The sequence below is a fragment of the Lynx rufus genome, unplaced genomic scaffold (assembly GCF_022079265.1).
Source record: "Lynx rufus isolate CCGP_SWC_20201006 ecotype Redwood Valley unplaced genomic scaffold, mLynRuf1.p SCAF_9, whole genome shotgun sequence".
In the NCBI taxonomy this organism is placed as follows: Eukaryota; Metazoa; Chordata; class Mammalia; order Carnivora; family Felidae; genus Lynx; species Lynx rufus.
Window position 1 is genome coordinate 23050760 of NW_025814897.1, and position 12876 is coordinate 23063635.

Consider the following 12876-nt stretch of genomic DNA (forward strand, 5'->3'; position numbering starts at 1 on the left):
GTCCAACTCTGGCTCAGGTCATGATCTCGCGGTTCACGAGTTCAAGCCCCGCATCGGGCTCTGTGCCGACAGCTCAGAGCCTGGAGCCCGCTTCGGATTCTGTGTCTCCCTCTTTCTCTGCCCCTCCCCTGCTCACACTCTCTCTCTCTCTCTCTCAAAAATAATTTAAAAAAATACATATGAAAAACTGAAGATAACTTGCAAAGTAGAAAGAATTCTCTCCTACATTACTAAGGACTTGATTTTAAAGAGTAAATTAATGTATAAATAGTGGCTACGGTCTTCTTTCCTAGAAAGAAAGAATAGAAAATAGAAAATAACATTCAACTTTAATAGAAAATAACATTCAACTTCTAGGAAAGCAGAAGTAGAACATTAGGAAGCCAGGCTGAAATACAGTCTACCCTTTTTTGGAGCATCGATCTTAATATTTTTATTTGGTGTTTAGAATAGTTTCATTTGTTAGACCTTTTCCTCAGCAACTTGGGGGAGAGGGTGAGTTCTTACACTAATATATCAAAACAAATCCCCCTCCACCCCCCAAAAGAGTGAGGGGGACAAGAATACTGTTAATCTGGGGGAATAAAGTACTTCCAAAAAAAAAAAAAAGACCAATAAATTCCTGACTCTACTTTCGCAGGATATTTAATTAGATATGAAGATTAAGGGAAGTGCCTCTCTTGACTAAAATCTGAGGTGGTTGTTTAGCAAAACAAAAACAGAAATAAAACCAGCGAGCCAAGATTTTTGCTTACAAATCCAATATAGTTATGCAGTATTCTTAACAGAGACAACAAGTATTACTTAATGAATAAACCTCACTCGCATTTCTATATACTTACAAAGAAATCTCTCCACAGACCTAAAATTACTAGAGATGCATGTGGGCTTGGGCTTATAAACACATTTAACATTAAACACTTTTAAGCTTTTCAGTGACCCAGAAGCAGAGAGAATCTCAGACAAGCTCAGGCGAGAAAGTGGCAGATCTGGGATTTGAACCAAGTTCTCTTGCTCCAAGACGAGCACTGATATGTGCTGATTCTAAAATTTCTTCGGTCGTATGTAGTCAGCATTTTATTCCTGTTATAATCTCCAAAATCAGACATTTGTAACATATCCTCTTACGGAAAAGAGCAGGCTAGGACAATATTTGTTTTTAAGGCAACAAGAGGAATGAATTTATAAGGACAATGATGGGAAGGCCTGCCAGTGCCCAGAAGCACTACTAAGAGATCCTTAAATTGCTGAATTAATCAGTTTTTAAGTCATTTGGCTGGGTCAAACAAATCTTAGAAACGTCTTTGGAAATCATTATTATCAGCAAAGATTTGAAGTCTGTTTTGTATAGGATTAGGATTAAGATGAGGAAAAGCTTCAGTTAAGACATGACCATTCTTGGGGTGCCTGGGTGGCTCAGTCATTGGATGTCTGACTTTTTTTTTTTTTACTGTTTATTTATTTTGGGGAGAGACAGACACAGAGCGCAAGCAGGGAAGGGGCAGAGAGAGAGGGAGACACAGAATACAAAGCAGGCTTTAGGCTCTGAGCTGTCAGCAGAGAGCCCGATGCGGGGCTCGAACTCACGGACTGTGAGATCGTGACCTGAGCCAAAGTCGGACGTTCAACTGACTGGGTGTCCGACTCTTGATCTCAGCTCGGGGCATGATTTTGCAGTGCGGTGAGTTCAGGCCCCACACTGACAACATGAAGCCTGATTGGGGCTCTGTCTCTCCTCTCTGCCCTTTCCCCACTTGTTCGTTCTCTCTCTGTCCCTCTCAAATAAGTAAAAACTTAAACAACAACAACAACAACAAAAAGACGTGACCATTCCTGGGGACTGATGACAAGCATTGAGCCATATAGAGAACTGCTGAATCGCTATATTATATTCTGAAAACTAATAGAACACTGCATGGTAACTATACTGGGATTAAAATTTAAAACCTGAAAAAAACAAAAACACAACCATTCTTCAGCTCTTACCTGAATTCACGGAAGGACACAGAATCGCAAGAGTAACAACATACAGCAGTGTCTGTAAGGGCCGAGGATCTGGATGCATAGCGCCAGATTACAGAAGCAGGCAGGACAGACTTCCAGGCTTTGGCTCACTAAAAGACATCCAGGAAAAAAAAAAAAGAAGAAGAAGAAGAAGAAAGAGAGAAAGAAAAGATCATCTAAACACCCCAAAACAGCTGAAATCTTGTATCTGAGTAGTCAGGGTTGTGAGCATGATGGCTGCCGTCGATTTTGAAAGCTCTGTATAGAGTGCGGCAAATACAAGGCACTTAATGGTCCGTATCTCCCCGATTCACAAACCAGTCTCCAGACACTAAATAAACATGGAAGCTCTGCTCATCCTTCCAAGGTACTAGGATGCCTCTTATTGTACAGAATCAATCATCTCAAATGAACATGTTCAACTGCCTTTAGTGCATTTGTTTGCACATTTCACAAGGATCGAAAACCCAACCCCACCAAAATGCCCCACCAACCCCTTGACAGTCCTAAAATAGACACAGTAATAACAAAATAACAGCAAACGTTTACATGGTGCTGAGTATGTGCCAGACAGCATTTCAATGTTTTGTGTATACTAATGAAATCTTCAGACAACAACCCCAGGAGATAGGTACTACTGGGTTTCGTCCCTTTTTTTCAGATAGGGGACTCAGACTCATGGATTGTTCAAACAGATTTAAGGGCAGACTTGTGTGGGGATCAAGCTTGGCATGTCTGCAGATCATCCAAAGAGCACTGTGGTGAGACTAGATGGGACTAAGCCAGGAAGGGAAGAGGGAAACCAAGCAGGAGGTAATGTAATCACTCAGGAGGGAGGTGAGCACACGGTGGGGCAGACCAGTGAGTCAACTGTGGAGGTGGTGAAGAGTAACGAGATTCAGAATATATTCTAAAGGTAAAACCAACAGAATTTGCTGAAGATCTGGATATAGAGTATGATCAAAAGATGTGTCAAGGCTAACTTAGTATTTGGTGTAACAGAATCAGTAACAGTTGTGTTTACTGAAGAGGGGAAGGCAGGGAAGGGGGAGACAGACTGAAGAGGAGGTTAGTCAGCCGTTCCGTTTTGGGAAGGTAAGTCTGAGATATCCATGAGGCATCCAAGTACTACTGTCAAGTTCACAGCTGCAGACAGGAGTCTGGAGCTGTGTAGAGAAGTCAGAGCTGGAAATACAGATGCCAGAACTATTAGAGCCTTAGTGCTAGATGAGCTCTAAGGAAAGTATGACAGAGGAGAGGAGAGCCCAGGCAGAAGGCTTGGAATACTTCAACCTTTAGAAACCAAATAGACAAGGAAGCAGCAAGGGAGACTAAGAAAAGTAGCCAATGAAATAGGAAGAAATCCAGGAGAATGTTGTGTCCATGGAGAAAAATGGAAAATATTTCTAGAAGAAGGGCATGTTGCAAACGCTGCTGAAAAGTGAGACACCATCTTGAAGACACGTTGGGGCACAGGTGATACAGACAAGAGTGGTTTCAATGGTGGGGAGACTAACATCTGATGGTGGGTTCAGGACAGAACGGGAAGGGAGGAAACGAAAAAAGCACAGAAAACTCCTTCAAGGACCTTGCTATAAAAGGTCAGCAGAGGGGTGCTGGGTGGCTCAGTTAGTTAAACATCTGACTTGATTTCCACTCAGGTCATGATCTCACAGTTAATGAGACTGAGCCCCAAGTGTCGGGCTCTGTGCTGACAGTGCAGAGCCTGCTTGGGATTCTCTCTCTCTCCCTCTCTGCCCCTTCCCTGCTCATGCATGCATGCACTCTCTCTCTTAACATACATACATACATACATACATACATAAATACCAAAAAAAAAAAAAAAAAACCAGGCAGCAGAAAAATAAGGAGAATTGCTGTAGACACATGACAGTCAAGGGAAGGTTTGGTTTTGTGTTTTTGTAACATAAAGTATAGCATATTTAGCTAAAGCTAAAAAAAACAAAAAACAAAAAACAAAACAGCACAGGCAAGGATGAGGGTAAAAATCACTACCATGCATTGTTGGTGGAAATATAATCAGTAAATTCTTTCTGGAGGGAATTTAGCGATATCTATCAAAAATCATTCATCTGTGCAACAAATACTTAAGGAATGCTTATTAATTACATGCCAGGCAATATTCTAGAAGCTAGAGAGAGAACAATGTAAAAATACATGAGTAGCGGGGCGCCTGGGTGGCGCAGTCGGTTAAGCGTCCGACTTCAGCCAGGTCACGATCTCGCGGTCCGTGGGTTCGAGCCCCGCGTCAGGCTCTGGGCTGATGGCTCAGAGCCTGGAGCCTGTTTCTGATTCTGTGTCTCCCTCTCTCTCTGCCCCTCCCCCCGTTCATGCTCTGTCTCTCTCTGTCTCAAAAATAAATAAACGTTAAAAAAAAAAAATTAAAAAAAAAATACATGAGTAGGAACAAGTAACACAGACAAGAATGTACACCTCATCTTCTAGTGGGAATGATGGACAACAAACACGATAAATGAAATTACTAAAATTAACAATGTCTATGCCACCCTCCAGATATGATCCATTCTCCCTCCTCCGTGCTGCCTCTACACCTTGGACATATGTCTACCATCACACTCATCATTGTGTTCTATAATTTATCTGGTTACATAACTTTGTCGTCCTTGAAGGCAAGAATGGCCTCACATTTAACTCTGTAAATTCTAAAACCTAGCAGAAAATAGGCACAGAACATTTTTTTTAATGTAAGTAATACCTTAATATAATGCAATTCCCAGAAATACCTTAAAGAGTATTTAGTGAGAACTTTCATGTCATGTGAATTCCGCATATTCTAGCTATATTTTTTTCCTTTATTTATTCACGCATATATATGATTTCTTAAATCAAAAAGGCCTATAGATAGGCCAGGCACTTTGTTAGATGAGGGATCCAAAGAGTGGTTACTCTGTCTGCAAATTCTCCCCGACATTCCTACTTGGCCAGGGCTGGACACAGCTTCTGTGACTATGGAACACAACAATGTAGCCAAAGAGCTACAGTAATGACATTTTAGAACTGTGAATTTTATGTGCATATTCACTCCTGCAAAGGTTAATTCTAACCATTGGTAACACTGGGTAGAAATACAAAGGCACCTTGAGTATGACTTTAAACAAATCAAAGTGTCACAAAAAATTGAAAATTAAAAAAAATAAAAAAGAAAGCAAATAATGTCTCCCGGGATCTGCTCACTTCTCTATGGCATGCAATCCCAAATCTACAGGTTGCAAACTTTAGTGTATCTACATCACAGACTATCAGTTAATGGATTGCCTTCTACGTTTTTTCTTGCTGACCTCTTTTAAAAAGTGGGAGAGGATATTTTGGTACCACTCATTGGCGGAAGGGGCCAGCTGTGTGAAAGCTTTTTTCGGTTTATTTGAATTCTCACTTGGTTCAAGGGCAAGGACTGACACACCACTGGTGAGCAGTCAAGGCAAAGTAAACATTCAAACAACTTGTTAACAGGAGACGCTGTCCTGAAAGAATGAGGACAAGGAGGGGTGTTCTTCCTTTTGCCAAATCTTTCCTCAACTATTTATTTATTAAAAAGCGGTGAAACAAATTCCAGAGTCAACTTTAACCCTAGCACACGATCTGCTGAGTTATTTTACAGCTGTCCTTTAAAGCTTCACAGTTCATTACTACCTAAATAGTTATCCCACAGGACCATCCTTTTTTAATTCTATCTTTCTATTAGGTTACTCGCAACATGCTGCCAGTTGACTTTGGAGGTTGGAAAGAACTTAGGACCATAACGTAAATATTTGTTGACTTGGTTTACATTTATCCAAGGAGAAAGCTTGCTCCATCTGTTAGAGAACCATGGTAATGAGGACCCGGACCTGGATTCCATTGCTATAGGAGTCAGGTACCTTAAAATTACATTTAACAGCCACCAAGAGTAATGTAGGTCCAATCTCACCCACAAAGAGGGTGAGATGATGTATAAAACAGAATATATCCATTAGCACTACTGGAAAACTGCTCAATGCTGTGTCACTTTCAAAAGTTCTATCTTTGTTTAAAAAAAAAGAAAACGTTTAATATTGGTCTTATAGTTTTTGAACTAAGGAGGTACTGGAAAACAACTATGGCCTTTAACACATATGTCACTTTTCCTACCTACAGAAATTTACCTGGGCAAGAGACAACAGCTTTAATTTCCTCTGCACAGAAATACTTATCCTATCCTCCTCTTACCCTCTCTTCTGATCTGGAAACAGTGGGCAACAGAGAAAAGGTCCATGGTAGGATCACAACAACCCAGTCCTCCACACATCATTTTTGCCACATCACTTGCCAAAGGCTGTCTGACCTCTTGTTCTAGCATGTATAACATTCAAATATTCTCATGCAAACATTAAAAACAGGGGCGCCTGGATGGCTCAGTCGGTTAAGCATCCAACTCTTGGTTTTGGCTCAGGTCATGATCTCAAGGTTCATGAGTTTGAGCTCCATGTCAGGCTCTGTGATGACAGCACGGAGCCTGCTTGGGATTCTCTCTCTCCGACTCTCTCTGCCCTTCCCCCGCTCATGCTCTCTAAATAATAAATAAATAAATAAATAAATAAATAAATAAATAAATAAACTTTAAAAAATTAAAAACAGAATTCTGATTTAAATCATACTGTCATGTTTTCAGCTTCAGTGTTTTTCTCATTTAAAAATTTTTTAAAGTACCCAATGTGGTTAACATAATGCCAGACGATATTTTTAAACAAAATATTCAAGTTTTCTTCACATATTCTCCATTGAATATGCTACTTTCACAAAGTAGAAAATTGTTAACAGAAAGTTTCTACAAATGCTCATTGACCAAAACAAAAAACAAAAAAACCCAAAAAACCCTACACATTCATAACAGAAAATCTGGGAAGTGCATAAATGATAAACCAAAACAAGTCAACACAATTCTACCACCTTAAGATAACACATCAATATTTTGATGCATTTCCTTCTAATCCTTTTCGTATATGTGTTTATGTACATAATTGCGGTCATAATGTGTGCAATACAGTTTTAAACCTGCTTTATCCATTTTTCATCTAATGATCATTTTTACTTATTAAATAATTCATAAACATAATTTATAACAGTGATTGATAACTTTATTGAATAGACATACTTTAGTCACTCTCTTCTGGATAATTAGGTACGTTTTCTACTTTTTATTTATTTTTTTTAATGTTTGTTTATTTTTGAGAGAGAGAGCCAGAGCATGAGTAGGGGAGAGGCAGAGAGAGAGGGAGACACAGAATCCAAAGCAGACTCCAGGCTCCGAGCTGTCAGCACAGAGCCCAGCACCAGGCTCGAACCCATGTAAGATCATGACTTGAGCCGAAGTCAGATGCTTAACCGACTGAGCCACCCAGGTACCCCAGGTACATTTTTGATATGTGTGCGTACACATGTGTATTTCCTTGCTATTACAGATAATGCTGTCATGAATCTTTGTCCGTAAATCATTAATCACTCTTCTACTTATGTCCTTAGGATAGATTTTTTAAAGTGGAATTACTGAGTCAAGGAGTATAAACATTTTTAATACTCCTAACTTATATACTGGCAAGTAGTTTTCCCCCAAATGGCAATAATGCATAACTCTATCCCCCAGTAAGCACCATCAACACAGTAGGGGGGTAGACTCCCAGTCACCAGAGTATGATTTACATCCCAACTCTGCGGTGAACAAAGCTTGGATGTAACATATGAATTTGAGCAATTCATTAAAATATCTGTGAAGGCATAGAGCAACATTTACTGCCTAATCTTATGAGAGACTTTTAAAAATAATATTCTAAATATACATAAAACTACAAAAAAATAAAATAAAAGGAATGGATGCTGCAGGCCACATTCATCAACCTTGTTAATCTCTGAACTTTTAATTACAAAAAACACCACGGACACAAAAATCTCTGCTTTTTACCCAAAATTTATTGTAAAATAGGATACGGGTCACTGTTGTTATACTGGGTGATTTTAATTTGTAACATGCATTTCTCTAAAAATAAATTTGTGTGTGAAAACTGCTGACAGACGTTTTTTGGCAATATTTGCTGGCATTAAAAATAGTAAATTACCATTCATTTCAAAGCTTTGTTCTCCCTTCCCTACTGCTTTTCTTGTCCAAAAAGCATTTAAACACCTCTATTTCCCTAAACTACTAGAGGCAGTAAAATAATTCAAGGCATTGGATTTTTTTTTTTAAGAGAGAGAGAGAGAGAGAAAGAGAATGCAAGCAGGGAAAAGGGACAGAAGGGGAGAGAGACAGAGAATCCCAAGCAAGGTCCATGCTAAGCACCGAGCCCAACACGGGGCTCAATCCCACGATCCTGGGATCATGACCTGAGCCCAGATCAGATGCTCAAAACACTTGAGGCACCCAGGTGCTCCAAGGCACTGGATTTTAAACTGGATTTGTTCTTCCCTTACTACAGGGCTTTAATAAAGACATGATCAATTCCCTATGTGAAAATCTGAACTCTTGAGACTTATCCAACTCACTGGTCCCAGAAGAAATTAACATGAGCATGAGGAAGTTCTTCTACCCTGATCATAACTTCAGTTACGGCCAACGTAATTCTATTATTTTCACGGCAGTTCTGAGTGGCTGATTAAGTGTCTGAGAAGATCCTCCCAAGAAAGCACCTGGTAGGACAATCTCTCCAAGGAAAAGACTATAAGCTACAAAAAAAAAAAAAAAAAAAAAAAAAAAAAAAGAACAGCTAGGCGGAGTGCCACCATTAAACCTACAAATCGGGACAACCCTTTTGTTCATGCTATAAAAATCGTTGGAGGACCCTCCACTTTTGCATGGGATGAGTGCTGTTCCTGGAGTCTTAGCTTGATGTTCCCAAAGAATGACTGGTATCTCCTAACTTATAAAGCTTTCTTTAAGCCTCTCCTTGACATCTACACAGAAGGCAATCTGTCTTGTATAGCAAACTACTTTTAGGCCAGGCCCAGGATTACCAGCATTTCTGTTGGCAAAAGCAAGCTAAAGGTATGCCTGGTCTTAGAATAAGAAAGGAAATACTTCCCTAACATTTACTTAACTTATTGTTCAGGTTGTGAACTTAATGCTTTTATAACCTCTTTTCAACATGCTGCCAGAATAATCCTTTGGGAAAAGTCTTTCCTGAATTTCTCGATTTGATTCTTTTGTTTTTGAAGCAATGCCTTTGCTTTCCTAAGGATGATCAAAGCCGTCTCCCTGAATCATCCCCCTCCCCAGAGTCCTATATCAAATTTTCTTATAGTTCTCTTTCAGGTTCAGGGAATAACTGTGATTAATCTGTGAACAAAACCTCCACTTGGGACCCGGATAGGTTTTCAAAACAGAAAAGTCTTTAAGTTGGTTTCCTTTTTTAAAAACAATTTCCTTCTTGAAAAATAAAAGATTGGTCTTTATTTACAAATAATCTCTTCCATAACATGCTATTTCTCAACTGTTGATTTTAAAAAGTGGATCTTCTGCAGTAACTAAGCAAAAGAAAGAAAAAAACAGGTTTACCGAAAAATTTTTGAATGCTATCAAGATTAATTCAGCACAATTTCAATTATGGAAGTCAAACATACACTTCTTTTTCCCAGCCCACTGAGCTACCCTGACCTTAATCACATCAAATTGTAAATCTCCCATAAAAGTTTTCTTCATTCTGAATATTTGAATAATTTACCTAAGCAGCTAATACCATTTTCTACACAGACTTCTCAAAGAACCCTACCTTTTCTACGAGACATTCATCCAATCAAAGAATTTCATACATAGGGAATCTACTTTGGGCAAGAACCTACAAGGGGTACAAAGATCAGGAAGATGAGGCAGGCATCAGGCATCATTCCTGAACTAAAGGATTCTGCAGCCTAATTGAGAAAAGAGGGCACAATCATAATTGGCTTTGGAACAAAGTATCATTAAGTGCAATGAGCGTGTGAAATATATTCAGAGTTCAAAGCGGAGGAACCCATCTTTTATTCAACAAATATTACATCAGGCTGTGCTGGGAACTCAGCCACAGACAGATAGGACGTCTGTCTCCCTGAGGTTCATGGTCGCGTGAGGGAAAGGACAACTAAGAAGCCACCCAAACACAGACTCACCTAACAGAACGACTAACATTTTTGCCACAACGGCTCCTGTGGTTATTTCACTTTTTGGATGGCTTTTTATTCAGCGTCAGAACTTTTTCAATCAGAAGCAAAAAAAGGAGTACTTCGATATTACAGCTTCGGGCAAAGACACACCCACCAGTTTACACGACCCCACAGTGTTTAGTCGGAAAGTATCATACAGGAGAATTGGAATGGCCTGCTGTGTTTGGATGAACCCAAAACACTGTGCTCTGTGTACAGATGCCATGTGAGTGGGAGATCGGTGAGCATTTTCTGCTAATCTCTCTGCGCTGTGAGCACCATTTCTGCGAGTTGGGGAGCACTCCCATGTTTAGCCTTTATTTTGCCATGAAGTGTTTTTCTGTACCGTAAGCTTTTAAGTGCAATGTAAGTGAAGACCACTGTGAGCCTTAAAAAGACTCATTGTCTGAAAGTCAACTTCCTGTCTCTCCACTGTCTCGAGAGGAGGACTTCCTCATGGTCCTCCTCCTCCAGCCACCAGCCTCAAGTCTTCTCTTCCTTGGTTGAGCACAGTAAACTCACTGCACTGTATTTAAGAACATCCTGTGCTTATTTACTTTCAAAATACTGTTTATCACCTGTACAATTTTTTTTAAACAAATTTGTTTTTATCGCTCAGTTGACTTTTTTTTCCATCCATGAAAACCGTGGCTATCTTGGATTGGGATGGAATACGTCATGATTATTTTTTCCCATCAAAATCAAGGAAATGGTTTTTGCTAAGAGGTAAAGCTTTTAGGGAATAGAGGTTTTCAAGAATTAAAGTAGTTAAGTGAGGGGGGGAGGTGGCTGAGCCACAGACCAAAGCAGAGATGCTGCAGGAAACACAGAAGGGTCACTTCACCTGGACTTAGAGAAGGTTTAAGAAGACACCTCAGAAGAAACAATGATCAGGAGAATTGATAGAGGGCTCTGGGAGGCGGGAGAGAGGAAAAGCAAGGGGAGGTGGTACTCCAAAACATAAAGAGCGATGTGTGTGCAGAATTAGAAAGAGCAAGGAGGTAGGGCGCCTGGGTGGCTCCATCGGTTAAGCATCCAACTCTTGATTTCAGCTCAGGTCATGATCTTGCGGTTCATGAGATAGAGCCCGGTGTCGGGCTCTGCACTCACAGTGTGGAGCCTGCTTGGGATTCTCTCTCTCTCTCTCTCTCTCTCTCTCTCTCTCTCTCTGTCACTCCCCCGTTCTCACACTCTCTCTCCCTCTCTCTCAAAATAAATTAATAAACATTTAACAAAAGAGTAAGGAGGGACACCTGGGTGGCTCAATCGGTTGGGCGTTGGACTTTGGCTCAGGTCATGATCTCACAGCTTGTGAGTTTGAGCCCCACATAGGGCTCTGTGCTGACAGCTCAGAGCCTGGAGCCTGCTTCGGATTCTGTGTCTCCCTCTCTCTCTGCCCCTCCCCTGCTCATGCTCTGTCTCTTTCTCTCTAAAAAATAAATAATAATAAAAAAAGAGTAAGGAAGTATGGCTGCAGATAAGAGGAGGAAATATGGGGTAGCAGGTAAGGCAGCGTAGTTAAGCAGAAGCTGCAGCATACAGAAGAAAAGAAATCAGGTCAAGGTATCAGCTTTTATCATGAGAGGGGAGTACTAATGGCTCCTAAGCAGGCAAGGGACAAGATCTGACTTGTGCCTTTGAAAAATCATTTACGCTGCAACGTGGAGCATGGCCGAGGGACGGAAGAGAAGTTAGAAGGCCCTGGCGAATGAGGGTGGAGATGTGTACTAGAGAAATACCAGGGGATAGATTTAAAAGATTTTTAAAAATTTTTTCAACATGGACATATTTACCAGATGTTATTAAGAGGTGGCATTGATAGAACTTAACAGTGAAGGATTTGGACTGGGAAAGAACCGGTCTCTTAGACATCTTTGGAATTCACTAACGTCCACTCATCTGTTTCCCCTCCCCAGTGCTTTGACCTTAAGTAAAAGAACAAGGCTGCTGTTCAGATTTCTACTTGGACAAGTGAGTGAGTGCTTGACATGCGTTCACTTAAGCACAGGAAATACACGAGAAGCAGCAGGGTTTTCCACGGCTTGTTGTCGCTGTTTTGATGGCAGCGTGAATGCAGAGTGCATCCCGTAAGGCGTAGAGAAAATGAGTTGGGTTGGGCATAAGTGGAACTCCAAGAAAGAGGCCGAGTAGGCACAGAAAGAAGCCTGAAGTGCTTCAGAGATCGGAGGGGGACAGTAACAGAGAGACGAGATTGTGCTCCCTTTTGAGGAGGTGCTCCCTTTTAATCCTTATTTTAAAAAAAATCCACTACATTGGAAGGAGTAGCAATTCCTCATTCAAAATAATCCACCTTATCAATACCATGAACACAAACTTTTAAAACGAAAAAGAAAATGGGGATGAAATAGGGACGGACGCTCGGGTTTCTTAAAAATGAGTTTCAAAATGTCACCGAATTTCACACACATATACCCTTCAAAGGTACTACGGTTTAGGGTGATCAGACGCATTCCTCAACTGCTGACTCCTTCATGATCGCTCCAGCCTTTGATCCGCGACAGTCCTCACGCTGTACACGCGGGGCCTCAAAAAATGAGAGTAACAGCTGTCACCCATCTTTCAGTGATTTCACTGGAGGAGCCGGTGGGGGCAGGAGGAAGGTGAGGAAAAGCAGCAAAGTGCTCTCCTCAGTCCAGCTGCAGCAAATACGCCATCTAATAGCATGTTAATCTACGGGGGTTAGTC

At 40.7% G+C, this 12876-nt stretch overlaps 1 protein-coding gene across 1 annotated transcript in view; it reads right to left on the reverse strand.

The window, feature by feature from the left end:
- The window catches only part of CDON (cell adhesion associated, oncogene regulated), a 104440-nt gene that overhangs the window by 66549 nt on the left and 25015 nt on the right, over positions 1-12876 (reverse strand). Inside the window, exon 2 of the mRNA XM_047071576.1 lies at positions 1987-2114. Coding sequence (XP_046927532.1) covers positions 1987-2065 — 79 coding nt within the window. The 5' untranslated portion in view covers positions 2066-2114. The remainder of the gene's footprint in view (positions 1-1986; positions 2115-12876) is intronic.